This window comes from Apiospora hydei (assembly GCF_038363865.1).
Source record: "Apiospora hydei strain CBS 114990 chromosome Unknown utg000005l_segment0_segment0, whole genome shotgun sequence".
NCBI classification, from domain to species: Eukaryota; Fungi; Ascomycota; class Sordariomycetes; order Amphisphaeriales; family Apiosporaceae; genus Apiospora; species Apiospora hydei.
This window is the reverse complement of record NW_027117364.1, coordinates 4,889,031-4,915,400: the sequence shown is the minus strand read 5'-3', so window position 1 is coordinate 4,915,400 and position 26,370 is coordinate 4,889,031. Positions and strand designations below refer to the sequence as shown.

The 26,370-nt window shown below is 55.8% G+C and overlaps 14 protein-coding genes across 14 annotated transcripts; 2 read left to right on the top strand and 12 right to left on the bottom strand.

The window, feature by feature from the left end:
• Positions 1-1,145: 1,145 nt before the first annotated feature.
• Positions 1,146-2,065, bottom strand: PG997_007046 (uncharacterized protein; the record flags this gene model as incomplete). Its single annotated transcript, XM_066811361.1, has 2 exons — positions 1,146-1,676; positions 1,946-2,065. 2 exons carry the CDS (start codon positions 2,063-2,065, stop codon positions 1,146-1,148), a joined length of 651 nt encoding a protein of 216 aa, XP_066670284.1.
• Positions 2,066-4,175: 2,110 nt separating this feature from the next.
• PG997_007045 (uncharacterized protein) lies at positions 4,176-5,208 on the bottom strand (the record flags this gene model as incomplete). The annotated part of the gene is made up of 2 exons (XM_066811360.1): positions 4,176-5,063; positions 5,122-5,208. 2 exons carry the CDS (start codon positions 5,206-5,208, stop codon positions 4,176-4,178), a joined length of 975 nt encoding a protein of 324 aa, XP_066670283.1.
• A 1,362-nt stretch (positions 5,209-6,570) lies between these two features.
• PG997_007044 (uncharacterized protein) lies at positions 6,571-7,059 on the bottom strand (the record flags this gene model as incomplete). Its single annotated transcript, XM_066811359.1, has 1 exon — positions 6,571-7,059. One exon carries the CDS (start codon positions 7,057-7,059, stop codon positions 6,571-6,573), a length of 489 nt encoding a protein of 162 aa, XP_066670282.1.
• Positions 7,060-7,097: 38 nt separating this feature from the next.
• On the bottom strand, positions 7,098-8,170 carry PG997_007043 (uncharacterized protein; the record flags this gene model as incomplete). The annotated part of the gene is made up of 2 exons (XM_066811358.1): positions 7,098-7,597; positions 7,660-8,170. 2 exons carry the CDS (start codon positions 8,168-8,170, stop codon positions 7,098-7,100), a joined length of 1,011 nt encoding a protein of 336 aa, XP_066670281.1.
• Positions 8,171-8,731: 561 nt separating this feature from the next.
• Positions 8,732-10,079, top strand: PG997_007042 (uncharacterized protein; the record flags this gene model as incomplete). The annotated part of the gene is made up of 3 exons (XM_066811357.1): positions 8,732-9,499; positions 9,574-9,694; positions 9,733-10,079. The coding sequence occupies 3 exons, from the start codon at positions 8,732-8,734 to the stop codon at positions 10,077-10,079; spliced, it is 1,236 nt and encodes a 411-aa protein (XP_066670280.1).
• Positions 10,080-10,977: 898 nt separating this feature from the next.
• Positions 10,978-11,899, top strand: PG997_007041 (uncharacterized protein; the record flags this gene model as incomplete). Its single annotated transcript, XM_066811356.1, has 2 exons — positions 10,978-10,990; positions 11,232-11,899. 2 exons carry the CDS (start codon positions 10,978-10,980, stop codon positions 11,897-11,899), a joined length of 681 nt encoding a protein of 226 aa, XP_066670279.1.
• Positions 11,900-12,207: 308 nt separating this feature from the next.
• Positions 12,208-13,236, bottom strand: PG997_007040 (protein serine/threonine phosphatase 2C; the record flags this gene model as incomplete). The annotated part of the gene is made up of 1 exon (XM_066811355.1): positions 12,208-13,236. One exon carries the CDS (start codon positions 13,234-13,236, stop codon positions 12,208-12,210), a length of 1,029 nt encoding a protein of 342 aa, XP_066670278.1.
• Positions 13,237-13,984: 748 nt separating this feature from the next.
• On the bottom strand, positions 13,985-14,341 carry PG997_007039 (uncharacterized protein; the record flags this gene model as incomplete). Its single annotated transcript, XM_066811354.1, has 1 exon — positions 13,985-14,341. One exon carries the CDS (start codon positions 14,339-14,341, stop codon positions 13,985-13,987), a length of 357 nt encoding a protein of 118 aa, XP_066670277.1.
• Positions 14,342-14,502: 161 nt separating this feature from the next.
• On the bottom strand, positions 14,503-15,384 carry PG997_007038 (uncharacterized protein; the record flags this gene model as incomplete). The annotated part of the gene is made up of 1 exon (XM_066811353.1): positions 14,503-15,384. One exon carries the CDS (start codon positions 15,382-15,384, stop codon positions 14,503-14,505), a length of 882 nt encoding a protein of 293 aa, XP_066670276.1.
• Positions 15,385-16,309: 925 nt separating this feature from the next.
• On the bottom strand, positions 16,310-16,639 carry PG997_007037 (uncharacterized protein; the record flags this gene model as incomplete). Its single annotated transcript, XM_066811352.1, has 1 exon — positions 16,310-16,639. The coding sequence occupies one exon, from the start codon at positions 16,637-16,639 to the stop codon at positions 16,310-16,312; it is 330 nt and encodes a 109-aa protein (XP_066670275.1).
• Positions 16,640-16,789: 150 nt separating this feature from the next.
• On the bottom strand, positions 16,790-17,191 carry PG997_007036 (uncharacterized protein; the record flags this gene model as incomplete). The annotated part of the gene is made up of 1 exon (XM_066811351.1): positions 16,790-17,191. One exon carries the CDS (start codon positions 17,189-17,191, stop codon positions 16,790-16,792), a length of 402 nt encoding a protein of 133 aa, XP_066670274.1.
• Positions 17,192-17,915: 724 nt separating this feature from the next.
• Positions 17,916-19,520, bottom strand: PG997_007035 (mitochondrial chaperone BCS1-B; the record flags this gene model as incomplete). Its single annotated transcript, XM_066811350.1, has 1 exon — positions 17,916-19,520. One exon carries the CDS (start codon positions 19,518-19,520, stop codon positions 17,916-17,918), a length of 1,605 nt encoding a protein of 534 aa, XP_066670273.1.
• Positions 19,521-20,387: 867 nt separating this feature from the next.
• On the bottom strand, positions 20,388-21,490 carry PG997_007034 (uncharacterized protein; the record flags this gene model as incomplete). The annotated part of the gene is made up of 2 exons (XM_066811349.1): positions 20,388-21,123; positions 21,186-21,490. The coding sequence occupies 2 exons, from the start codon at positions 21,488-21,490 to the stop codon at positions 20,388-20,390; spliced, it is 1,041 nt and encodes a 346-aa protein (XP_066670272.1).
• A 1,354-nt stretch (positions 21,491-22,844) lies between these two features.
• On the bottom strand, positions 22,845-25,041 carry PG997_007033 (uncharacterized protein; the record flags this gene model as incomplete). Its single annotated transcript, XM_066811348.1, is given in 4 exon segments — positions 22,845-23,073; positions 23,085-24,325; positions 24,583-24,701; positions 24,867-25,041. 4 exon segments carry the CDS (start codon positions 25,039-25,041, stop codon positions 22,845-22,847), a joined length of 1,764 nt encoding a protein of 587 aa, XP_066670271.1.
• Positions 25,042-26,370: the final 1,329 nt, after the last annotated feature.

The following is a 26,370-nucleotide window of genomic DNA, read 5'->3' as shown; positions in this document are numbered from 1 at the left end:
CCCCAAATCTTGACCCCTTTGCACGCCGCCTATCTGCTATTTCCCCCAACTCCGAAGGCACAGCTCAATCGAGTCCTTGGCGACCAACTTGGGGGAACTCAATCGAAAACTCGCCATGCCCATCAGATCAACCTACCTTATGTATTCAATTGGGCGGGCAGCAATGTTCACGGGCTAATCAATAATTCGAAAATGCATCCAGTAAATGATAAAATTTGAGCCTTAATACCAAAATGCGTCCGAAAGCTCATGCATCATCATCCCCTCGACTAGGTACTATCTAATATCAATGCAGAAGGACTCCCCCTAAACGCCTTTCTCTCATGATAACCCGGGGTAACTTGAGTCCAAACGTCGTTACATGCGATGCAAACCAACCAACCAACCAACCAACCAACCAACCCTCTCTTTCGCTTTCCCGAACCGGAACCCGTGTGTGGTTTTCTAATATGCCGTGCCTATGTTTTTTTTATCTTCCCCTTTATCGCATTAACCAGTCCCGTCTCCCTAATAGAAGGGGTTCCTCTCTCTTTCGCTCTCAAAGTCCTCATTACAAAAAGCATATATACATACACGGACATGAAAACGTCGTCGTCGTCCTTCCTCTCTATCATCATATATACAGACAGCCCCTTCCTTGTCTTGGTATCATTTCTCTTATTTTTTTTCTTTCCCCTTTTCTTCTTGTTTAGTCAAATAGGGTCAAAGTCAAATCGCCCTCAATCTTGGCCTTGAGCTCGACCTCGATGTCGAGGTTGAGATCCAGCCGGACCGTCAGCCGCGAGTTGTCCTTGGAGGTCTTCGTCACCCCCGCCGTGGGCGTGGCCGGCGCCGTGATGGCCGACGGCGGCGACGTGGAGGGCATGGGCGCCATCACGCCCAGGGGCGCGGGCGGTTGGGATGTGCTCTTGCCCTTTTTGGAGGAGGACGGCTTCGGGATGGGCGCGAGGGCTTTGGAGGAGGTGACGGTGGGGAGGGCCGAGGTGGAGGTGGAGGGTTTGAGGGGAGGGCTTCGACTCTGGTCGTCTTGCCCTGTTTGCTGCTGCTGCGGCTGGGGCTTCTGCTACTGCTGCTGCCGCCGCCGCTGCTCTTCTTCTGGGACGCCAGTGTGGGTATTGAAGAGGAGGAGGAGGAGGATGCGGATGTTAGGGATGGTAGTGAGGAGGGTGCGGTTTGCTTGCGCCGCCGCGGCTAGGTGCTGGCTCTTCGTCGGCCAGCGCCGGATCCGACTTTGGTTGCCGGAGCGGCGGCGGCTGCTGCTGGTCAGCGGTGGTCTGCCTTTTGGGTTTCGGCGGTGGTGCCTGTTCGAAGTAGTCCTCCTTTTCGGAGGTCATGGGCTGGCCCTCTTGGATATTCGAGAGGGCCTTACGTGTCCGTCGTCTCCTCGGTATCCTCGCCGCGGGAACTTCTTCTTCGTCGTTGTCGTCATCATCGTCGTAGTTATCCGCCGCCTCAGGCTCAGGTATCGTCCTGGGCGTGCGGCGGCTGCTCATCCGGCTGAGACTCTTCTCCTGGTCGTCCCGGTCCTTCATGAGGTGGAAGCTCTTCATCCTCTTGTTGAGGCCGGGCTTGGGCTCGGGTGGGGGATATGACATTGGTCTTCTTCTGGTGCTGCTGAGGTCCTCCTCGGGGCTCGGCTTCCTGTCTGCTGTGGATGACTTGACGCCGGTATATCTCTTCGGACGGTCTTGTGACCCCGACCAGGTCCCCCTTCCCCTTCCCCTTTACATCATCGTCCTCCTCGTACTCCTCGCCGGGCGACAGCGTCCTCGCGTCCTCGTCCTCGTTCCAGGAGGCGTCCCTGCGGTGTCCCGCCATCATAGATTTTCGTTTTTGGGATTGCTGCTGATGTGTTTCCAGCACCTGAGAGTCACTCTTCCGCCTCGATGCTTCGGCCTCCTCCTTGGCCTCTTGGGCTTCCTTCTCGTCAATGTCCAGGAATGACGTCTGATGTAGCAAATGACTCGTCGACGGCCACGGGGCTCCAGATGTAGGAGTCTTGCCACAGCGGTCGCAGGGATCCGTACTTTTCCGGATCGAGCCAGATCTGGAGACCCTCGCTCATTATGGGCAAACAACATCGCTGCTCGCCGCGCGGGGAAAAGAGGTAGCGGCCTCTATATAGTAGTAGCGATCCCTTTCTCCCTAACAGCGGCAAGCAAGCGGCAAGCGGCAAGTACCCTCCCTCTCGTCCAAACAGAACAAGGGCTAGGTTGGTTGGTATTATTAAACACTAGTGTCGGTGATTTTTTATCATTAAACTGTAAACCGGATTTCCAGATCGAACAGTCGAAGGGCGAACCAATATCATGCGGTGAATATAGACCCCCGGGCGAAACTAGAGGGCCTAGTCGGACGTGGTAGAACAAGACCAGAACAAAGCGAGTGGATAATCGAAGCGAAGCAGAAGGGCGGCGGCAAAAAAACAGGCCAACGAAGGTTTGGTTTAGTTTGGGTGGTCTAGTGTCAGTCAGTCAGGGAAGACGGCGATGCATGCGATGCATTAGATGCTAGTTGGGACGAAAAGAGTCAAGCACTCCAAGCAGGGTCCTGTCGTGGGAGGGAGAGAGAGGGGCGGGTTTGGTTGCTTGGGTGCAACTTCAATGCGAGGAAGCGGCCGGCTGGACTGAGTAGTGAGTGCTACGATACTTGGCCAGGAGCAAGCAAGCGACAACAACAACAGGAACAGATTTCGGGAAAGACAGCGAACTGACACAACCCAGGTATATGGTCAAAAGACCCCCTTTTCTTTTCTATTCTTTCTCTATATTTCTCCAACATTTTGACGTCTTCCCGTTCAGGAAAAAGAGAGACGGTCGAGAATAGCACAAGAGAGCCATCGTGTTGCTGCGGCGCTGCAGACGTCATCCTCGGTGTCGCAGGCAAACGGAATGGAGTTGTCGCTGTCGTTGCTGGACGTGCGATGTAACTCCAGACGACCGGGGTCTGTTTCCATCTTGGCCTATTCTTGGTCGCGCGTCCCGACCAGGTTTTTTAAGCTTCGCCAGTCCCGTAGTTATGTATTTGCCCGTGAGCCTAGCCCGCGGCAATTGGCCCCTGAATTGGGTGAGGACCGAGGACCCTCCGTGCAGTGCATCGTCAACTTGCTCGTATCGGCGGCTCCGCCATGATCTCTGGGACATCTGGCCACTAACTGGGTGTGTGTGCTGGCCCTGGCTTTTGACTGGGCACACACACACACACACGGCATACATAAACGGCGCGCCGGGACCCTTATTAGCTGCTTAGTGCCCGACTCTCTAGGTTACCCCTGCCTCAAGGTTTGGGTGTTTGGGTATTTGGCCGTTGTCGTGCCTGGTCTCGTGCCTGTCTTTCCTGTCGTCTTGTCATGGCCTTTTGTCAAAAGTTGGAAGATCCGGCGTGGATTGCCAACCCGTTTTGCAAAGATCAGGGTCGTGGCAATGCGACGATCTCCACTCCACTGGTTCAACACGCCAACTCACTAAACCAACTCCTTCTCACAAGCCAAGCCACCTGCCACCCCGCTGCCCGCCTAACCAGAAGGCCTAGGGGTAACCGCTCTACCGCTTTGCCGCCCTGCCAGGAGCCGGGACTAGGGAAACCCGGCCGAGTCCACAGCAGCAGCAACTGCAACGACAGCAACAACGTCCAACAACCTGAATTGGCCATGGCCCCGATCGGGGAGGAAGTTCGGCATCTTCATTTTAGCATGTGCCGCTATTGAAATCGCCTTCGCCTTCTAGCCCATTAACAGTGGCATTATGCTTTCGGACGGAGATGGATAGGGCCTAACTGACTGATGGCAACCAAGATGCCCCAATGTTTGGGTTGGGCCCCCATCGCCATTGATCTGAGCAGCCACCAGCGCTTATCGACGGTGTCTGACGATGGGAAAGAAGAGGAGACCAAGGGAGTAGGTAGGGGACGACGACAGCCGGGAAAATGGAGACCGCATCGTCGTCAAAGTTCAAGGCAATGCATGCTAATCTCAGGCTATGTTACCGCTCATCTGAGAGGGACGTGAGCTTCGTGCCTCGCGAAAAAAAAACAAGTTCTCGGGACCAAATCGTGCATTCACGCCGACGATGAAACTGCAGGACGCGTTATCGAAACACCACAAGACCATGTCCAACTCCCGCTCCACACACACATATTTCCATTTCCGATTCCATTCCGAATTTGAATTATGTCCCTCATACTTTCACTGGTTGCAGCCCTTTTTCCTTTTCCTTCTCGATGCTTTCTAGAACATCTGATCTTTGATCGCCTCGAGCGACTTCTCGAAATTGACTAGCTTCCTCCTCCCCTCCTTCTCGAGCCCGAGGTCCGCCGCCAAGTCCAGGGTCCTCTCGGGCTCGAACCGGTGCCAGTCCGGGTACGCCTCGCTCCACCGGAGCTGCGCCGCCATCTCGGTCCCGAAGTCGCCGTACAGCCTCCCCACGTGCGCGTCCGACACCTCGGCGTAGCCCACCCGTTTGGCGCCGCCCGTCAGTTTGGTGAGGCTGTCGGCGACCGAGCTGATGGGCCGGTAGTCGGTGATGCAGATGGCGATCTTGTCGCCCGTCTTGGCGGGCCCGCGCAGGGACCGCCTCGACCAAGAGGCCCGCGTTGAGTTGGAGGTTGCCCGCCATCGGCAGCATCGCGTCGGGCTTGCTGGGCAGCGGCAGGAGATAACCGCCCTCGGTGCCCGGGAGAGGCACTGGCCGCATCAGCGTCGCGAGGTTGCTCGTGTACCAGCCGGGCCAGAACTCGGTCGTCTTGGCCCAGAGGGCCGGATGCGTCGCGCGGATCCAGTCGACGGCGATCTGCTTGTAGTCGTAGTGCGGGACGGGGAACTTGCCGCCCGACATCTTGGCGCACCGGGGCAGCGTGCTGAGCACGACGTGCTTGATCGTGGGTGTCTTGGCCGCCGCGTCGGCGATGGCCTGGAACTGCGCCACTTCTTCGTCGCCGGCCCCGTCCCGCCCGAGCTTCGGGATCGACGGCCAGTACGCCGTCACGACGAAGAGGGCCTCGACGCCCTCGAGCGCGGGCGCGAGGGTCGCGGCGTCGTTGACGTCGGCGAAGACGACCTCGGCGCCCTTTTCGAGGAGGGGTCTTGGCGGAATCGCCGTCCGGGTTGCGCGTCAGGGCCCGCACTTTGTAGGTGTCCGGCGAGGCGAGGAGGCGGTTGGCGACGGAGCCGCCTTGGGCGCCGGTGGCGCCTAGGACGGCGACTAGGGTCATGGTTCGTTTGTTATTACACGCTGAGGCAAGGATTACAGAAAACTAGATTTAATAAGGTGAGTTGCTATGGGTGAGTAGTGTTGTAAAGTGAGTATATAGATAGGCAAGTATTTCTGCTTGATGGTAGATAGCTACGTGCTTAAGTATGATGCTTCCGGGTCACCGAGGAGGAGGAGAAGGCATCGGTTGAGGGGTTCTTGTAATAGCTGACCTACATGTTGCTAACATGTTACTAAGCCACCTGAATACCCATTGAACTTACGTAGTACCAGCCAGTCGCAACTCAAAGACATCACGCACATACGGTAAGAAAGGAATATCGTTCCCCGGTTTTGTTCCCCGCGATTTGGCATCAGCCCAATGGTGTCTCGTGTGCTGCGACCCGAGTGCCGAGCTAGGTGGTTTAGCTGGGGGCTGCCAGGTGCCTTTATTGGATGGGGCTTCCCAATGCGGACATTCGAGCAATCAAATGATGTCGACATGTCGATTTGCCTGGGTTGCGTCTGGGGCTGCGCCCTTGCGAACCCGAATGCGCGGGCGTGTCGGTTTTCTTTCTATTTCTTCTGGCGCTGTGCCGTATGTGATCACTGCGCTGGGATCGAGCTCCAGAGAGAACTGGGGGGTTTCACAATTGGCCCAACTTTACGGTGTGGCTGGCGGCTCTCGGGATCACATCATGGCCGATAAAGCTTCGTTTCCATCTTAAAGAGTAGGTATTATCAGCAAAGAACAAACTGATCTGCATCAGGGAGACACCCGCATTGATGTCATGCTGTGACGTATTGCTGGCTGCTTGAAGATCATATTCGCCTGGCTGTCGAACTTTGGCGATCAATCCCAATCAGCTGAACAACAACTACATCCAATGCATGCTTGAGGTAGTGTAACAATATCCTTGCAGATCGATTGCTCGCATTATTTACCTCTGGCTTTCTCATCTCAGCTCGAGCCGATCTGATCTGCCTGCTATCCGAGGTGGCGCATCTCATTGCGACTGCTCGTCACGGTGTTAAACGTTGACTTTCTACCAGACAGTAAACATCAGCACTCATTGATACGTAAATGTACATATACAAGCGTCATAGGACCAGAAGAAGCAGTTGATATGCCCAACTCGTTGACTCATATAACTAATTACACATTTGACCTCCGGGTCACTGTACATGCATGTCGCCGAGACAATAGATGTATGCCGCCGTACACCCCTGAACACCGTAACCAGAGCTTTCCTGGTCAACCAACGCCAGGCTTTACTTACACAAAAACTTATAATATACATCCAACAACCCGATTCATACAGCTCTCAGGTATTACTCAGATCTTACGCTTTCATTCAAGCACACCTTCTCACTCATATCCCACTTACATCCAGAGACAGAGCTTGCCACTGCCCGTTCCACCAGCCACCCAGTTGTGAGTCGGGTGGAACTCTGCCACAGCCGGGACCGCCGTGATGCCCTCGCCCTCGAGCTGGGCCAGCTGCTTGCCGTCGCTGTCGTAGACGTCGACGAACCGGTTCATGTTGGCAATCGTGAACTTCTGGACGCCGTCATCGGGGTTGCCCTGCCACTTGGGCTTGAGGATAGTCACCCAGCGGCCCGTCTGGTTGTTGTGGCGGACCGACTGCGCCGGCTCCATGGCGGCCTCGCCGATGTCCTTACCGGCCTTCCACTTCATCGCGTCCGACATGTCGTAGATCTTGACGGTGTCGTCGTAGGAAGAGGTGGCGATGTGGCCGCCGCGGCTCCAGGACGCGTGCGACACGGAGAGGCGCGAAGTGTGTTCGCCCAAAAGGGCCGGGTGGCGCTCCTCGCCGGTTCCCTTGATCATGCGGAGGTCCCAGATCTTCATGGTGCGGTCGAGCGAGGCGGTGGCGACCAGGTGCGGGATCAGGGGTTCAGTGCAAAGCCGCCAATCTTATTGTCGGTCAAGTTCCAGAGATCGGCCTCGGCCGCTTTGGCGCGCCGGTCGATGCGGCCTAGGGAGCCGTACATGGTGGAGAAGACGAGCACATCCTTCTGCTCAGGCGACATGTCGACGCACGTGATCTTGAGGTCATCGCTGTCGTCCGCGGGCTGCCACAGCTGGCTGCTAACCTGCGTCGGTAAGTCTAGGCATCGTATCGTGGAGTCGTAGGATGCGCTGATGACGGAGTTGTGATCGCACAGCGGGGTTATTATGGAAGAGATGGTCGCTGTGTGCATCTCAAAGGCGGACACCTTGGGTAAGGGGATATCGGCATCCTCGTCGTCGTCATCGTAGTTGGGCTTCTCCTGTGAGGCATCGAAGACACCCACAATGCCCTTCTTATCACCGGCAAAAATGAGGGGCTTTTCCTTGATGGGGTGAAACGCCATGGCGTAGATGCGCTCGGTGGTGAGCTTGATATCTAGAAAAGCAACACGTTAGTACAAGCTTGATTTGTGCATTATGCGGAATGTCTCAACTTACCGTTTGGTTGCCAGCCATCGTACAGCTCCAGGTCGTTCATGGACTTCCGCAAATCCTTCAACTTCTCATCCGACGTATCCTTAATATCGTCGTCGGTAAATGTGCGAACTCCGGGCTGAGCACCTTGGGCAAAGCTGGCAAATGCACCAGTGTCACCACCATTGGCCCACCGGGTGCCCTCAATGGCCATCTTGTCCAGCTTGAGATCGCCCGTAGTGCGCGCTCGCTTGGGCTTTGACTCCCAGACGCTGAGATCCTCGCCCTTGATACTCGTGGCGTCGACGACGGGCTCCGTGCCAGACAGTCTTGCGCTCTGGCGGGTGGGCATGACGCGGGTCTTCTGGGCGGGCTCTGCTGGTGCCTTCCGCTTGCGCGGGGCTGCTGGTTTCGGCACCGGCTTGGCGGCCTTCTTCATTTTGGCGGCGGCATCCTGGGTGTCCTTGAGGAGTTTGGCATTGTTGGCGACGTTGGCGCGACGGCGCGCTTCAAATGCGCTCAGCTCAGGTGCCATCTTTGGCAATAGCTTCTTCAGTGCAGGTGCCTGGAGGGGCGAAGCTGAGAGCGAGTGGGTTTAGACAGCTTGGATGAACAATCAATGCTGTCTCGTGGCCAAAATGTGTATTGCCAACACAACTACTTCACACAGCATATACTCAGGTGGTCACGGCCAAGCTAGGGATTGCGTCGATGATTCAATGCGTAGAAATGCGACGCGCCTGCTTCCATTAAAAGTCGGGACGCGAAGTCAGGCGACAGCGCGTCTTGCCCGCTAAAGGGTGCTTAAGCTCAACTCAGTTAGCTTCAATAGCAGCTGACGACCCATCAAGATGGAGGGACAGGCACCCTGGTTTAGTGGGAGGTGGGAGGTGCTTGGTCCATTATCGATAGGCGGCCCTGGCGATGGAGCTCGAAATAATTCGTCCCGCGACAAATCTTCTCTTGGTAGCAGCCCGATGCAGAGCAATGATGCTATTCGCAACACAACACCCCAGACTATAATGAATGAGAGTCGTATATACTTGTACTACTGATACCTCTCTTCCTTGGCCTACATCTGTACAATACCACCACCATGTCGACTTCGTACCTCCCCTTCCTGTACCAAACTCGAACCATACTGCGCACCCGCCTGCCTCTGAACCGGACTGTCGCCCGTGCATTGCACACAACACCAGCATGTCTCTCCAAGAAGGCAGATAAACACATTCCCTTCGAAGCTGGCATAGAACGAAAAGAAAAAACCCCGGAACCCGGCGAAAAGGGCACCATCACTCCCACCGAGCGGCAGACCTTTGATCGCATCTTCGCCGACATCGCCGCCCGTGGCGCCATCCCGAGACCAAACGACGATCTCCCGTCGCCGTCGTCGACCGCCCGGAGATCGACCAACTTTATCCTCAACGCCGCAGCGAACGATGCCATCGACACCCGCCCCGAGCTGCTGGCCTCGCCTGTGCAACTGGCCGAGGCCTCCAAGGACCGCAACAAGGCTCTCTTGCGCTTCCCGCCCTCCCTCCGAGCCGCGGCCAACCGGGCTTTCAATATCTTGAAGCCGAACTACCCCTCCGACGAGGGCACCAATTCCATTGGACAGGGCTCGCAGGCCGACGCGGATGACACACCGAACAGCTTCATCCTGCACATGGTCGAGTTGGACGCCAAGCGGGAGCCAGAGGAGAAGCGCATCAACGAGCGCATGGAGAGCGCCACCTCCGAGTTCGAGCTCTGGGACGTCCTCGAAACCGAGGTCTTCTCTCTGCCTGCCAAGTTCGGCCTGGTCATGGAGCCGGATGCCCGGGAGAAGCGGATACAAGCGAAGCAGGAGGTGCACGAGCGCCGGGTCGCGAAGGCCTCCAACAAACCCAAGGAGCATAAGAAGATAAGGAAGCTCAAAAGAAAATCGCCACGCTCGAGCCCCAGGAACCGTCCGAGGAGGAGCTCGCCGAGCGCAAGCAGAACATGTACCAGTACGGGCCCCTGTACCCGGCCTTCCTGCTGCGGGGGCTGCGGCTGCTCGACACCAAGTTCCCCAGTCGTCGCGCCTCGCGCTCAACGTGCTGCCGCGGGTGAAAGAGCTCGGCCTCGAGTCCTACGTCCTGGGCGTCTCGACCCCGTTCTACAACGAGCTGCTCCGGATCTACTACCACCGCTACGGCGACCTCGAGAAGATGCTGGACCTGCTCGAGGAGATGCGCCACTCGGGCCTCTACTTTGACGAGGGCACCGCCTCCATCCTGACCCAGGTCCACCAGCAGACCAAGTCCCTCGCCAAGGGCGACTTTGGGCCCTTTGGGCAGGCCATCATGACCATGCCCGAGTACGAGTACTCGGTGCGCACGCGCATCGGTCACTGGCACAGAGGCGTGGATATCTCTATCAAGCAGCGGAACCGTGACATTGATTACCAGAAGCTGGGCTAGGTTACCTAGACCAGCTAGCTGCCTGGTAAATCAAAAAGATGATGATATTCCCATCTTCCGGGCATCTTGCGTCACATCAACTTGGCCAGGGCCGATGCTTTGACCACAGCCCTTTCAATTGAGCTCGATCTGGTCGATCCCGCATGGAGATGCTCGCCCAGCCACTAATAACGTCCGTCTACGAGCTTGGCATGCCCAGCACCACACCCGCAAGGCTTATACCACTGCGTGTTGCGGCTTCCCCGCGTCTACAATGAACGGCGGTGCTTCCGAGCCAACTGGATGGGCCCGGCGCGCGCCGCTCGCTTCCAGTCTTCTGGAGCGTCCATCTGCAGTGCACCAGGGACTACCGAAACCGAAGCCAGTCGATGCCTTTCCTGTCGTGGGAGCACCAATTGTGGTCTCGGTATTGAGACACGAGTTGATATGGAGGACTGATATGATATGAATATGTCAGTTGATGAGTAATCGAGGCTCGAATGAGTTGATACTCATTGCTGCTTTGCTCAACTTGCAACTATGGACTACTGTAGCAACATAAGCTGATGGCTCAAGAAGTCCAACAAATAAAGATATCCCTTCTCTGCCTTATCATCTTCCAGTGTCACAGAGACTGCTATTCTCCCTTTTCCACGGCATGAGGTACAGGTAATCCAAGACGATCCTTTGAATGACTTCCTGCTATAGGGGTTAACGTAGATTGTAAAGATGTTGTATTGGTTCCTCCAAGCATTAAGAACATAGCTTCCTTTTGCCATTTTCTCATCCGAAGAAGGTGAAAGCAAGTATGTCCCAACCCCCTGGCCATTTCTATTCTGGTTCCGGCCGAGAAAGATCAGGCCAACACCCCGTTTCACATGTCGTACTCGTCTATAGACTCAGCACGCCACAGCTGAAAATGCAAGCAGGTCGTATGTCGCTTCGTCTTCTCGCAACAAGGTAAAGGCCGATGCCGACATTCACCTCGTGCTACGTGCGACATGGGACATTGATAGTTATCCGTCCACGCAACCGTTTATCAGACTGTTTCTTCCAAGCTTCTGTGATAAAGTCGTTGCGACACAGAAACCAGTGTAGTAGAAGCCCAATAAAACTGAATTTACACATTCATCCTGAAATACGCAAATTCGCAATCATGGCTCCCCGTCACAGAAATCCTCATCACCCCCCTCACCCCCAACCCCGACCTCTCCTCCCTATCCAAAGCCAAATCAATCCTCCTCCGCCAACCCGGCTGCACCGCAGTCCGCTACTCGCGCCAGGTCGAGGACCCGAACAAGCTCGCCCTCTTCATCGACTGGGACGACATATCCTCGCACCGGTCCCTCCAACAGAACAACGCAGCCGAGTCCCAGGCCATACTGGAAACAATTTCCCAGTCCTGCGCGGGCCGGGTGCGGACGACGTACCACGTCCCCCTGTCTCCGCCCCAATCCTCGTCATCCGCTTCTAACGACGACGAACGGGTCCTAGACTTCGCTCCCGTAACCGAGGTAGTCCACATCCACTTCCCCGCCACCCTCTCCGACGCCGCCCAGCACGACATCCTCGCGCGCGTGAACGCGAGCAAGCAGGCCCTCATCGAGCACGCCGCGGGCCGGGTCGGCGTGCCCGCCTTCGGCTTCGCGCACGCTCTGGTCGACGTCGACCACTTTCCGGATGGCGACGGCGGCGACAGCGACAGCGACAGCAGCAAGTCCCGTGTCCTTGTCTGCCTGGCCGGCTGGGCGAGCCTCGAGGCCCGGGCGGCGTTTGCCGCGTCCGAGGTGGCGACCGAGGGCATTGCGGCCATGAAGGCGCTGCCGGGGCTCAGGGGGTAGAGATCTTCCACGTTCGGTGTTGCGAGTCTGGTTGATTAGAGCGATTCAAGTCGGGGGGCTTGTTTTGTTTTGGTCCGACGCATGGCTCGGGTCGGATAGACTGGCTGTCCATGGGAGGCGAAGGTGGTTGTGGTGGTGGGTAAATTTGTGGTAGCATTGAATTCGAGTCTATGATGACTCCGGTTACGAAGTGATTGCTCCTTTTCTAATCGAATAAACACTGCCATAACCTTCTGCTTATTCCCTCAAACCTGGAGTAACACTGTCAACGCCATCTGCAATACTGCAAACACCAAACTGGAACACCGTCAACGCCATCTGTGATACTGCAAACGCCGGACTGGAGGAGCATTGTCAACGCCGTTTGGGCCAATGTTCACTTGCTCAACCCTATTGGAGTCCGCCCTCATAACGTCAAAGAATACCACCACTGCCAACATCTCGGCCCTCACGCCGATACTCCCAGCGAAGGCGTTGAGCACCAGGTGTTCCGCAGCATTGCCCGCTTCTCTATTCGGTGCTGTAGGATGGTCGCGTTTCCAACGTCGAACCAGAGGCACGGCTTGGTGGTTATCCATCCGCTCCCATAGCCCGGTATTTCCCAGGATGAGGCACGCTCTGTTGTTGTCAACGGGTGTCACTTCCCACACTCCGACCGTCGGCTCTGCCGTCACGTACGGAGGCGTATCCAGCGCGTCCAGGTTCATCCGCGGCAGGTGACAGTATTCCAGTAAGGATCGCCGGGCTGCAACGCTACACTTCCAAAAGTAGTTGCCGAAGGACCGAGTGTGAAGATTGCCTAAAAGTCGGTTGTTTCGGAGGAGGAAGCTCCATTCTCGCTGTGGGTGTAGATTTTGGATGCGTTCGATTTCATCTTGGTTGGTGGCCGCCGAATGCGTTTCACAGGTCTGCCATAATGTCGCCGGAGCTGTAGGCTGCGTGTGGTCCCATCGCGCCAGGACTGCTCGGTTCCTGCCGACGGACGCCACATAAAGCCTGCGGTTCTTGGGATCCCACAGCACCAGCTGCGCGCCCGCGCCAAAGTAGGCCGTCGCCACGCACATGTCCACGGCGGCGACAGTTCTTTGCACCACCCGTCGGGCTTGTTGCAGGAGCTCAACGTCCACGGCGGCGAAGGCTAGTCTGAGGGCGGCGATCACTTGTCCAACGTCGCTGGGGTTGGCTAGACCGTGGATGTGTCGTGCCACCATCACAGGCAAGCGAGAGAGCAATGCTTCGGACGTGTATTTCTCGCCGTGGCCATCGGATATGACCCAGCCTCTCCAATCAGAGCGAGTCGAGTCGGAGGCGTCGATTGCCGGGCTGGGACTGCGCATGGTGAAGTCATAAACGAAATCATGAGATGGGCTGGTAGGCAATCTCGCGATATACCAGTCATTCAATCCATACCCGCGGCTCATACCCGAACCGACTTTAGGGTGCCCCCAAATATGCTGCTGTTCCAAGACATGGTGGAAGCGAGATAGTTGATGGATTAGAAGAGAGAAATGGGGAGAGGGTTTGACAATTGATCGAACGAAGTTCGATTCAATCATTGGTGCCTCCTGCCTGTGCATCAACCTGGAAGGACCTGTTTTGCACCTGCCGTGAATACTTAAGTCATGTGAACCTTCCTTTCCTTGGTGGACTCCTCCCACGAGACTTCCAAACATGCAAAATATGACCCTTGGCCCTTCCTCTTATTAATAACATAACCCGACAGGTTCACCTAATACCAGGCAGGTAGGTACCGTAGCAGAGTAGGCTGGCAGGACTCAACATTGAAGTGTTAACCTGCAGTACGTACATCTGGGAATATTTCCACACCAACCTTGGAAGTCAACGCTCGAAGGATGTCCAATTGACGAAGGAAATGTTTAAATATTCTTTGACGCTTTAGATTTTCGACGGTCGAGTAACTGTTGATTCCAGAGTCAACCACCAACATTATACGGTTTAAGGGGTGTTTATTCCAGTGTACAATTGAACGACAGTTGGCTTGTGCATTGATCAGAGCCAGTCTTTTTTGCTACGGTAGGTACATGCCTACCTAAAGTACAGCTACTCCCCGAGGACGAGAATACCTCAGCTTTCGTCCGTGGGGCTCCAGTGATAGCGGTCCTTGATGCTCTTCACAAGCTTCGGCGCGGTCTCCCACTGCTCCGCCACCAGCTCCAGCGCCCCCAGGTCCCGCCACCGGCGCTCATCCCACATGACGTAGCCCCATTCCCCCAGGGACGGAGGCACGTAGCCGCCGTAGAGGTTGGAGTACTTGCCGTTCCACAGGCGCACCCACGCGACGGGCGGCCCCTCCTCGGTCGGCACACCGTCCCCGAGGAACTCGAGCGGGTCCCGCCTCGCTTCGGCCTCGTCCCACGGGTCGAGGCCTCTCCTGGCACCGCGCCGCAAATTCTGGGCCTCGACGCCGAGGTCGGTTCGCATGGATTCGTATCTGACGTGTCTGTTCCTGTCCAGGTAGGTCTTTTCCTGCCGCACCCCGATGCTGCGTTCTGCGGGATCGTGGATCTGCAGCAGCCGTACCGCCGTTTCGAGGCCGCGTGCAATGACTTCATCTACAAGACCTGTTTGTTTGTTCGCCCCGGTCAGTATCGTTTCTCCTTGATTTGAAAAGCCATGCATGCCCTTTGCCTAAGCAGCAAGGTCATAATGAAGAAGGGAGATGAAGTACTCATGAAAGCAAAGGGGCTCGGCCCGTCTGGATCGCAGGGGCCAAAGCTCGTGGGAGCCATAATGGCAAAGTGCTGCCTAAGCGTGATGAGTTCGCCCTTGACCTCGTCGAAGACGACTTCGTACGCGTCCTGGAGGAAGACGTTGATGCACCCAATGGCCTCGACCTCCCAGGGCTCGAACTTGTTGTAGAACCGCACAGCCAGGTCGTGCTTGACATATGTCTGGTCGTATCGGGCCTCGTTTCGGCCGAATAGGTTGTGGTGCGTCTGGTACTGGTAGATGGCTTTCAAGACACGGACCTCCTCGCTTCTGCTTAGTGAGCTGGTTTTTCCATTGTCGATTTCCGCTGCTGCAGTTCCTGCGTCCTGCTGTTTCTTTGGCGATGATAACGCCGCAATCTTGAGGTTTGCGAGAGCCCAGTTAGTGTAGAGTTTCGCAAAGGGCCGAGCGACGTTGATATGGAAGGCGCTCAACCAACAAAGGCACCCCGACGACATGGAATCTACGTTTATCGGGGCAGCCGAGTAATAGCTACTAAAGAACTGCGTGACCTGCTGAAAGGTCCTTGGGGAGCCCATCACAGAGACCCGAGTCCTAGTGGTGGCCCAGGCATCGATGAAGAACCCATCCATATCGCGGCCCATGCAGGCACGGAGGATGCCATCGCGATCAGCGCGGTACTGGGCGTGAAATACGGGAGAGGCGTGGACGAGAGAGCGCAGACTGGACAAGTCTGGGATGTTCCAAAGGAGAAGAGATCTCAACTCGGCAGGTAAGTCCTCTAACGGAGACATTCTGCCAGCAATCCGGCGAGAATTGGATTTAGAAAGAGACGGTGGCGCGAATCCAAGACTGGTAATATAGAAGTGCCGCGCCGTTGAGGCTGTCTCCGCAGTCTTGCAGGGGTAGAATGGCGTGGCATAGGTCATCGTACGTTCTAGGCCCCTTAATTATTTTACCCCTGGAAACTGGAACATCCTCTCCCGGAGTTTAGCTTGGATGGTCAGCGTTAAATCCGGAGGTAAGTGTCCATGTCAGCTCCGAACAGCTGGATCATACCCAGTCACATACCCGACAGAACTGTTTCGTTAGAGAGTATCGAGAAGTAATCTATCCTTATTCTTTTCAATGTCCAGTCAGCAGCTTTCCACCCGAGGTCAGCAACATGCGAACAGTACAACCTGCCGCTTTCTCCGGCGGGCGTCCCGAGGAAGGGTGATACTACCGAGATATACTACGACGAGATTTTGCTTTCAAAATCCGACGGCTAGGTCTTCGTGAACCGCAACTTGGGCTCACTTCTGAACAGATTTGGGGCGTGCTACAGCAATTAGACATGCCAGATGGCCCTGATGATTTACACCTTCACATGGCTAATGTTTGATCTCGAGACTCAGCGTACCAATTACATGGACATTGTGGTACCGTTTTCCTCTTTCCGTTTATTGTATATTCAGTAAGGTTCGAAATGAATTTATCGGGTTTGGTTGTGTTTTCTATATCCCATTTTATCGGGCTATGACTTTTCCTTGCTTTGTGATCTATTTTGGGTGAGTCATTCTTTGAAGCTGGAAACTGAACAATGTGATGAAGTATTCCATACTATCTAAGACCTGATTATGATATCAACTCTATCCGTCTCATAACGTGCATACTATACTATATCGCGACTTCGGATTCCCAGCGCAGTCGTAAACAGGCCCAAAAGAACCTCGGACGTCAGACAGACCGAAGCCACCGCCTTGTGAGGAGAATCGCCACCGTGACGATGCCGAACTTCCGCGAACTCGAAGGAGCGCCCGGGCGGACGCGGGCTCTAGGAGGAGCAGCGTCCAGAGTAGACGCCGCAGCCAGCATACTCGTCCCAACTTTGGACTCGTCGGTGTCACCGCTGCCGCCAACCCCGCAACCTCTCCCCTGGACGTCTTTGTCTTTGTCCGCGCCCGCATAGATAGCGGGAATCGCAACCTCCCCGCGGCAATTGCAGACGTACGAGCGCGTCGTCGAGTCGGACCCGGTCAGGAACGGGTGCTCGTAATTGTCGCACATGTACACCAGCCCCCCACCACTGCCTCTGTCCTTGGTGCAGGTGACCCCACGGCATCGCAGTCCAAAGCAGTACAGGACTCTCTGTAGTAGTACTGCCGCTGCTGCTGCTGCTGCCCCGAGCCGCCCTCGCCCTCACCCTGCATGAACCCATCATCGTCGTACAGGAACACCAACTCGCAGTGGGGAACCGGGTATCCATCTCCACCGCGTCCGCGTCGTAGCCGTAGCACGAGTTCGAGCCGCCGCAAGTGACACCTGGCGGCACCACCAGCGCCTGTCCGCCGCCGTCGCAGACGCAAAAGTACTGGGCGTAGTCGCAGTATGACGACAACAACCGGAACCCACCACCACCACCATCGTTGTTGTTGGCTGTTGATGGGGAAAGTGCGTCCGTGAATCGCAGGTGACGCGCAATTGCTGGCCGTTGCCGCATCGCGGGGTCAGCAGGCACTGGGTATAGCTGCCGTCGCAGACGGCCGTCTCGTTGGTCGCCGAGACGACGTGGGCGTGGGCGTCGGTCCAGAACAGCCTGCAGGTGGTGGAGAGGGACATGGTGTTTGCGATGTGTGCTTCGGGAGTTGATATTATCAATTGAGAAGAAGCAATTCGATTAAGGACTCGAGAATCGTCCGAGGGCCAAGCTCGGTCCCTTTCTTATAGACAATTATATTTATCAAGACCCCATGGCTTGTGATTGATCAAGTGCAGTGTGTGACGTGTGGCGACGACGGGAATACAGGTGGAGCTGCAACAGCTACCGGAAAGGAGACGGTCTCGGCTAGATGAAACTTGAGGACCGCCACAGGGTCGTACCACCTCGGCCTCAATCGTAATCGAAGATTATGAAATTGGAACAAACTGCCCCCGTGGTACTTAAGCCAGCCGTGCTTTTCTAAAGTTTTGGTCTTTCCGAAACTAGCGCCGAGCGTGACGAAAGGGCTGACCCGAAGGGCCGAGCCGGTGGCAGCCATGGCGCTGATAACATCACTGCCACGTGCTTAATGTCCTGGTAGTTTTCTAGATATAGAAATGGCGAGGTTGTAGACCTACCGCCCTTATCAAGATTAGACAAAAGACTAGGGAACAAGGAGTAAATAACTATCAATACAGTCCAGTCCATATCTACAAAGGCTACCCAACGGCAGTAGGCCAAAATCGCAAGTATATATAAACGCCGATGATGCGTGTCCAAACCCTTATGGAACCCAACGGTATCGTATCAACACAGACCTAACTTACAATCCCATCATATCCTACAGATTCATTCGCTTGGTGCCTATTGGGCAGGTGTGTTCTTATCCTTGACGATCTCAATGTTGTCGTCTGCCGACCTTCTCGCCAGCTCCCTCTCCACCCAGGGGGCAATGTTAGACGCAGCGTCGACAGCGCTGTCGAGGTAAAGCTGGAAGAAACCTTGAAGCTGCGACGGGGTGAAGGTGTCATTGGGGATATGCTTCGCGAAGTCCGCCGCGAGCCGGTGGATCTCCTCGACGAGCAAGGGGGTGCTGCAGCCTCCGGCATCTGACGCATCGCCCAAGACGCTGGAAGCAGAAGAGGAAGACGATCCAGACGTCGAAGAAGAGGGGAGCAATGCCAGAGCCAGGTTGTCGTGCAGATCGGGCGCAAACATACGGACGAACATCTGCTCCGCTGACTGCTGGCTTATGTTGCCGAGGAAGACCTTCATGTCAACGCGCCCCGGCCGCACGAGCGCGCTGTCGAGGTGCTCAGGCTTGTTGGTAGTCATGACGACGATGCGGCCTTCTTGAGAGCCGACGCCGTCGAGCACGTTGAGCAGACCGGAGAGGGTACAGCCTGACCTACCGCCGCTGCCACCATTTTGCGCACTCGCATCCGAAGACGAAGCAGATGACGAGTTACGGTCGGCCCAAACGGCGTCGATATCCTCGAGCAGCACTATACATTGAGGCGGGATCTCTTGGAACATCTGCTCGAGGTCGTGATCGGCCGCTACGCTGGGCATCTTCACTTCGTAAAGGTCGAGGCCGAACTCGCCGGCCAGAGCAGTGGATAGAGACGACTTGCCGGTACCCGGTGGACCATAGAAGAGGTAGCCTCGGCGATAAGGCATGCTACGGCCCTGGTAGCGTCGCTTGGTCTTAGGATCCAGATACTTTCGGATATCGGCGAGCAGTTCTTGCTTGACAGTGTCGTCGAAATGCACCGTGTCCAAGCGTCGGATGGGCTTGCGTGACTTGGGCTGCCACGACATGCCGTAGCGGTCCCGGGAGTAGATGATGATGAAGTACTGCGCCTGCGTGTCGGCATACTCCCGGCAAGTCTGGATCAGCCTCTTGGCGGGTTCCGTGGACCGACCGATGCAGCCAATGGTGAGCTCCTCGCCGCCAATGCCGTCGTACGACGGATCGCCCATGGCGGCATGGAAGACGTCGAGCGACCGGCGAATCGTGAACAAGGTGCCATCGTGCCAGAACCAGGTCGTCTCAAAGTGGGGCAGGTACTGAACCTCGCGCTTAGTCTTCTTGAGCTGGGCGGCCCGGTCAGCCGAGTCGGCGGCATGGGTGCGAGTGCGCGCCGTGACCGAACGGATGCTCCGGGGCTCGATGACGTGGGCCAGGACCCAGGTCATGACATTGCGGTTCAGCGGGTCGCGCCCAGGGATCGTCACTGTCGCCAGGAAGAACTGTTGGATCCAGCTGTAGGTCTCGTGCCAGGCACCGCGGAGGAGTCGCCAGGCGGCGGGCGCGAAGCCGGCGATGGCGACGAGGGATCCCAGGCGCGTCAAGTCCAAGTCAGCTGACCACCGGCCGGCGAGATCCCTCAAGAGGCCCAGGCCGTGCATGGAGGGGTCGAGGAGCCGTTGGCCCGCCGTAAAGGAGAGGCCAGATGATTGCGCCATCTAACGCATGTGACGATGACCCATTGACGGACTTGAATGGCAATTGGCGAGCAGGCAGGTTTGCGCACACGTTTGCGCGCAAGCCCAAGGTGCGAGCCCGAGCCGCCAAAAGGACCAAGCAATCCAGGCAAATCCGAGCCAGAAACAACCAAGGTGACGATTAAAATGAGAACATTAGAGTACAAATGAATGAGGTATATCAACACCACCTGATATAATACAAGAAAGCCGAGAAATGTCGAGGGATTGTACAGCTGTGGAATCGTCAATTCGTTAGCTTGTCCTTCCAATGGCCGACGTTGGAATTAGCAAACTGGGGGATGCTCACTAAAAAAAGTTGAACAGGGATTTTCACTGCACTGCGCCACAACTGGAGAATTGCTGCCATGCCCTGTAGCCACAGCGCTCCCGGGCGTCTTAGGTAATAAAGTCCCTAAAGTCCGATTGATTCAGACTGAACAGGTTTCCAGGGGTAATTAAGGGGTAAGAGCAGGTTGTCCTGAAGCGCGCATCCGTGGCTACAATTTCCTCAGACGTATTTTATCTGATCATGCTTCCGAGATAATAATTGGTGCCTATGAAATGTGCTGCCCTAATGACGAGCTATCGTCCACTTCTACTGATGAACCCTAGCCTTGTGTAACTCCTGTGGATGAAGAAACAAAAGCATCTACGCCGTCAAATTCATATGACAGGCGATGAAGTCCAATCGCATTGGCCCCTTCTGAAGCACTATCCAGAGTCATGTAATCAAATCATATCCGTATCCATATCCAATGCCGTTCGGCCCCTCCAGCCGCTGTGATGTCCTCAAAGAACCATAACCCAATAGCCATCCATGACTTCCACCGTAGGATAAATTCACCTCTACCAAATCAGCCCCTGCGAGTCTGGTGCCGGTATCTCTTGGCTGCTCTCATCTCCCTGCTGTTGCTCTTGTTGCTGTTGCTGCTTCACGCCCGCACCACTGGCCCCATCATGCAAAGTCATGCTATAGAGCGGCATCTGCTCAATATCGTTACACTCCTCGTCATCGTACCCATGCGACGAGGAAGGGCAAGTGGCAGTAGCAGGAGGAGGACTGTTCATCTCCGCATCCACACTGCCGCCGCCCCCTCCGTTCCCGTTTCCGTTTCCGCTGCTCGACTCCTCCTCCTCCTCCTTCTCCGGCTCCCGGTCCAGGGACTTGTCCGTATCGCTATCGCGGCTCTCGCCACCGACTTTGCCCTCATTCTCGGACTCGGCAGGGTACACGTGCACATGCTCCAACGTCTCGTACCGCACCTCAACCCAATCCCTCTGCCCCCTGAGTCGAACCATCCTCAGCTGTCGCTGCACCGTCTTCACCCCCTCCATCGTAAACAAATTCGACCCGACGCCCTGGCCGGCCCAATGCACATGCACGCTCGTGACCCGCGCCTTGTAAAACGACGTCGCCGTCTCCCCTGTCTCCGGCACCGTCACCGTCTTCTTCCCGCCCTCATGCTCCTGCCGCAGCGCGCGGTCCGCGCCGTCGCCAAACTCGAAGGCTTCGCGGAGGAGCTCTCGGAAGCGGGCGCGGCGTCTCCGAGCGGCGGCGTCTATGTCTGCCTCTTTATACCCGCTGGGGCGGGGGCGTGGTGCTGCATGAGGGCCGTGACGTCGACGGCTTGCCAGGGGTCGCACCGTGTCGGGCCGGGGCAGTTGGTGTGGACGAACTTGACCAGGAAGAGGTTATCGTCGTCGTTGTTGTTATTGTCGTTGATGGTATTGTCGCGGCGGCTACGTTGGCGTAGGCTAAGGTTGACGGTGATGCTGTTGGAGGCGCGGTAAGCTACCTCTTCGTCCGACTCGTGATTGGATGAGGTGTTGTCAATCGCAATCGGTTCCGGAGAATGGTATTGCTCTAGGTCGGAGTATTCGTCGTCCGGCAGTTCGATGTTTTCGTAAGGGATGTGAGGGATGCCAACCTCGCCGCTTCCGGGACACATGGCGATGTATGGATGTATGGCAATCGTGGTAAAGTGGTAGATGAGGGTAGGTGTTGTTGGTATGTGGGTGTTAACATTTAGAGTGAGAGAGGAGCAGGTAATTGAAGATGTAGGGAGAGAGCAGAGAGAGAACGGAATACTGAGTTAAACCCATGTTAATATACAATTCTCTTGACACCGATGGGGATGGTTGCCTGGGCACTGCGATCGCGGTTGAGAGAGACCTGAGGCGGCAACAGCCGGGCACAGACAAAGCCGGCTTACAGATCACCGCCGACTGTGTGAACATACAAGAAGATGTGCGACATGCCAGCCCTCCAAGTGAAGGAGAAGCATTTACTGTCTCATTGATATCTGACCACAGCAATGCAAGACGTCCAGACATCCTTCATGCAGGTCTAAAGCGGCTATCTTCGGACATCTCTTTAACCCCTACTCTGGCAACAGTCAATCAACAGCACTGGACAAAGGCCAAACCTAGATTGGGAAAGCTCATATAATGACCAGACGGGAAGCTTCTATACTTGAAGCAAAGGTGTATTGAGTGATGGATGTAGGAACATCTGACCAAGCAACTAATGCAACCTGTTGCAGCAAGCCGGCCAGGCAAATGCGTATCGGATTTAATCCTTCGACAACAAGAGTAACACCAAATGTCCATTATCAATTGAATAAAAGCCAAATCTTTCTTTCCATAGACCCAACGCCTTTCATGAAGCTACAATTGCCACCCATTATTGCCAGTACAAGAAGATTCCACCCAGGCAACTGCAACACTCTAGATCAAAATGCTGCCTCGTATAGTAAGGAATGTGTAGAGGTCGTAGATGATCAGGGCACCGCAGTGCTTTATGTATAATACCGTATCCATAGCATTGGGGAACCCTCGAGACAAACAGCCAATCAGATGGATCCGTGCTGTTGTTGCCAACCCAGCCTAGCTCCTAGCCATAGTGGTTTCCGGAGCTCGAGCAGATGGAATGATCCAGTTGCACGAGAGATGAACCCTTTTCCTGGACCTTTTTTCCCCCAACCGGAACGATGTCTAAAGCTGCTAGGTTTCGGATGTCCAATGTAAAGGAGTGAGTAGGGTAGTCGTTCTTTTTGTTATCCCATGTTCCTCGTGGTAATACGCCTCGGCCATTGCTCTGGCGCGTGTGGTCTCGTTTCTCGTCATGTATCGTAATTCGCTTGAATCAGCTCCAGAATGCACGAGCAAAAGCCGTTCCAGGGAGGCAGTGCACCCCTAATGAAACGCCGACTGGCAAGACACCAGATCGAAGCAAGTGATATTGGTAGCCAAATAAGCAATGCAAGGGTGCGTGCGTGTCAGCGGTAGGAAGATGGTCGTCCATCATCTGCCGCCTCCCACATCAACCACCCTGGATGACCCATCGTCTTTTTTGCTAGCGCCCGAGGTGACTCCAGCGTAGCTGTTTCCCCAGACACTCATGGCTGTGCCAACACCGGAAGTGCGCTTGCGAGCGCGAATGGTGCTGTCACCGTCGTCGTCCATACTGAAGACGAACTCGCCATCCTCCTCGCCGATGGGCGTTGTGTACCGTGCGCTCGAGCTGATAGAGCTGCTGCTCACATGGCGCTCGGTGCTACGCCCATTTGCTGGCCGACCGGTATGGCTGGTAGGTCGAAGCAGAGGTGACTCGCCCCTGTGCCATCGATGCGTGTCCGCTGGAGTTGCTGTGTAAGGACGCTGAGCCCTTCCACACTGTCCGACCGGCTTCCTGCGTGCGGCCGGATGAGATCGGCATTGAGTGTCGAGTTTCGGAGCGGGCTACCGACATGACCGAAAGCGCCGGCGCTAGCAGCGAGGGCATGCTTCTTGGCGTCATCATCCTCTTTCTGTCGCTGGAAGAGGGGACCCCAGCGACTGGGGCTGGCGGCCATGGGACTGCTAAACTTGGACGTCGCATCGGCGTTCGGCGTTCCGCTCCCGCTGAATCCTACGCCGTTGGGAATCCTGCGACCGTTGACCTCGTCATCGGCAGCCCGTGAACCGCGACGGGCCTTCTCAGCCGGCGTCAATAGGTCCTTCAGATTGTCAGGCACATAATCCTCCTCCAGGAACGGAAACTCGGCCTCCCAATCCCGATCGATGCCCATCATCCTCGCCCGAGGAGCACTGCTGCTCAGCAAATGTGGTTTCGCATAGCGGCTCGAGTGCATGGGTCGCCGGCCGAAGTATTCGTCGTTAGCTTGGGCCGGGGGCGAAGAAGGCGTAACAGTTGCGGAAAGGTGGTCGTTGCTACCAAAAGCAGAATGATGAAGGAGCTTGAGGGCTTCCGAGGTCCGGATTTCCTTGGCGGTATTGAGCGAGGGCGAGGGCGACTCCAGTCCGAACTGTGATGGCATCGAAGATGGGAAAGGGCCGGCAGGGAATCGGGCGGCGTTCGAAATGCCGTTCGAGTCGAAGGAGGCGGGGAGAGGGGCATCCAGCACCGACAGTCCCTTGACCACCGGCGACAAGCCTAGTCCCAGGCGGGACGCGTCCTCTTCCCTCGGCGAACCGTATTGTGAGTTTGTGTGCGAATAGGTTGTGTCGATCGTGGGCAGTCCGTTCTCCAGGCCTGGCTGGTGGTCTAATTGGCTGTATTTGCCGTTCGGCGACATCGCGTAGCTATAGTTGGCACCGTACGGAGCGCTTGCATCGGCTTGCATGAATGAGTTCGTCAGAGCGCTGTTGGAGGAGGAGTTCACCACGCGGCCGCCGACGTGGACGGGCTGGCCGATGGTGATGCCATTCTTTCCGTAATTGATTCGACGGCCATCGGCAAGGACATGGACGTTGGCGCATTTGGGACCGAACTTGCAATTGCCCTGCGAGTTGATTGTGTCAGTTTAGTCATAGGCAAAGACGGCTGGCAACAAGTCGCGTGCGTGCGATATGCGCGCAGAGTAGAGTTGGCACATCCAGACCAGCGCCGTGGGTTCGGTTCCCGGGCTGAAGCCAAATGACACTTTTCTCTGCATGCACGCCAAAAAGCAGAAAGTATGAAGAAATGAAACCCGACATCGGGGAGGTCGAGGCATGTGCCCGGAGTAAATGATCGTATGCAAGACGGGACTCGACATACCTTTGCGAAGTATTTGCAGACTGTCTCGGCAGCAGAGCCGAGATCATGGCTGAAAGGACAGGCGGAACCCGCCTGGCAGGCTCCTTGACGGAAGAACTTGCACGGGACGTGAGAGGTGTCTGAGGCGAAAAGAAAGAATTAGAGTCAGTGTGACAGTGACAACGTCGGAAGCAAGTGTAGACGAGCATGTATGTATGTTTTGGACGAGGGGAGTACAGGATGCGGAGGATGTGCGACGGTCGGAGGTAGCATGAGGGGGGATGTTTGGGGTTCTAGGAACTTACTCGGAGGACTTCGAGGGCCGTCGAACCTGGCGCCGCCGTGAGAGGCGGCGGGGATGGGGCCCATTGTGCTACCGTTGTTGCTGGTGGTGGTGGTGGTGGTATGAGGGCTGTGGTCTTTGCCGGTTGGGCTCTGGATGTTGAGACTCCCAGACCTCATATGTCGAAATTCGGACATGGTGAAGAATCCGGGAGCGGCAACTGACGGGTGAAGCGGAGGGGACGACGAGTTTGGAGGCGGTGGTGGAAAAGCGGTCTCGACGTCGGGGTAGGTGTTGTAATGTAGTAGTAATGGTTGGGCCAAATGCGGGTGAAGGGGGTGGGATGGTGGGATGATGTGTTTTTTCTTCTTCTTCCTGCCTGCTCCTCGGCTCTTTTTGCACAGATCGAAAGACGGTGCTTGGTGCTTGGTGCTTGGAGCTGGTACTGTCGCTGCTGCTGGTGCTGGTGCTGCGTTCCAATCCAGCCAACCCGCCCACTGTTGTTGGTGTTTACCAATAGTAACACTCTTAAAATGGGCAAGGAGGGGCAATCCACGGGTGGTGTCGTAGACGTGGTCGTGGTCGTGGTGGCAGCATTGGCCTCGAGGGTCCGAGGCGGAATATAAAAGAGAACCTAAGGCAGCGAGAGTCAAGAGTCGGACTGATTTCGTCGTTTCAGCGTAAGATGAGGAGAAAGTAAGAATAGTAGTTGTAGTTTGGAATTATTATTAGATTTGGCATCCAGAACCAGAAGGGGGAATGAGGAATTCCAAGCGGCTGGACTCGACGAGACCAGAGACCAAGCCCGAGACGAGACAAAGCCCCTCCAAAAAGGCCCAGGTCAAGGTCGAGTCGAGGTGATGGTGGGTGAGACTGAGATTGGATGCGCGAGCACGGCCCGACTAGTCCCGTTACGTTAGGTCGCCCTCTAGGAGGTTAGGTACCTCTCTAGGCGGCCTTCTAGGCTGGTAGCAGCTGGAGACTCGACGGATTCCCGCTTAAGTCAACCGTAGGAGGTAAGTAGCAGCAGGTCGTGCTTTTGCTGCTGCTGCTGGCTGTCGTCTCTTTTAATCACCGGACGTCAGGAACAAACCACACGACTCAGTGTCAGTCAGCGGCACTTCTCCTTTTCTCTCGCAAGTCACTATCTTCCGCTGCTCCCTTTTGTTACCCAGATTGAGAAGCGGTGACGAAACCCGACCGGTCCAGTCTTCCTCACTCTTTCTCTCTCTCGAGTAAGTAGATAACCCGGCTGGGATATCGCTGCAAGAAAAGTCTGTTCGGGGACAGGTTTTTTAAGGTTGGGGACTTGGACACGATAGTGGAGTGCGGTAACGGCGGCTCTGCGATGATGTTCGTTGCAGAAGATGAGGAAGTTCGATGAAGAAGCCGCCTTGGCGGGATTGGGCTGTACACGGGCTGCAAAAGACTAGCGCTGCCCGTACTATCGTGAAACTGGATCAGCCTCAATAAGTTCCAAGGACTTTGAGGAAGCAAAATATATAACAACAAGAGGAACTAGCCAG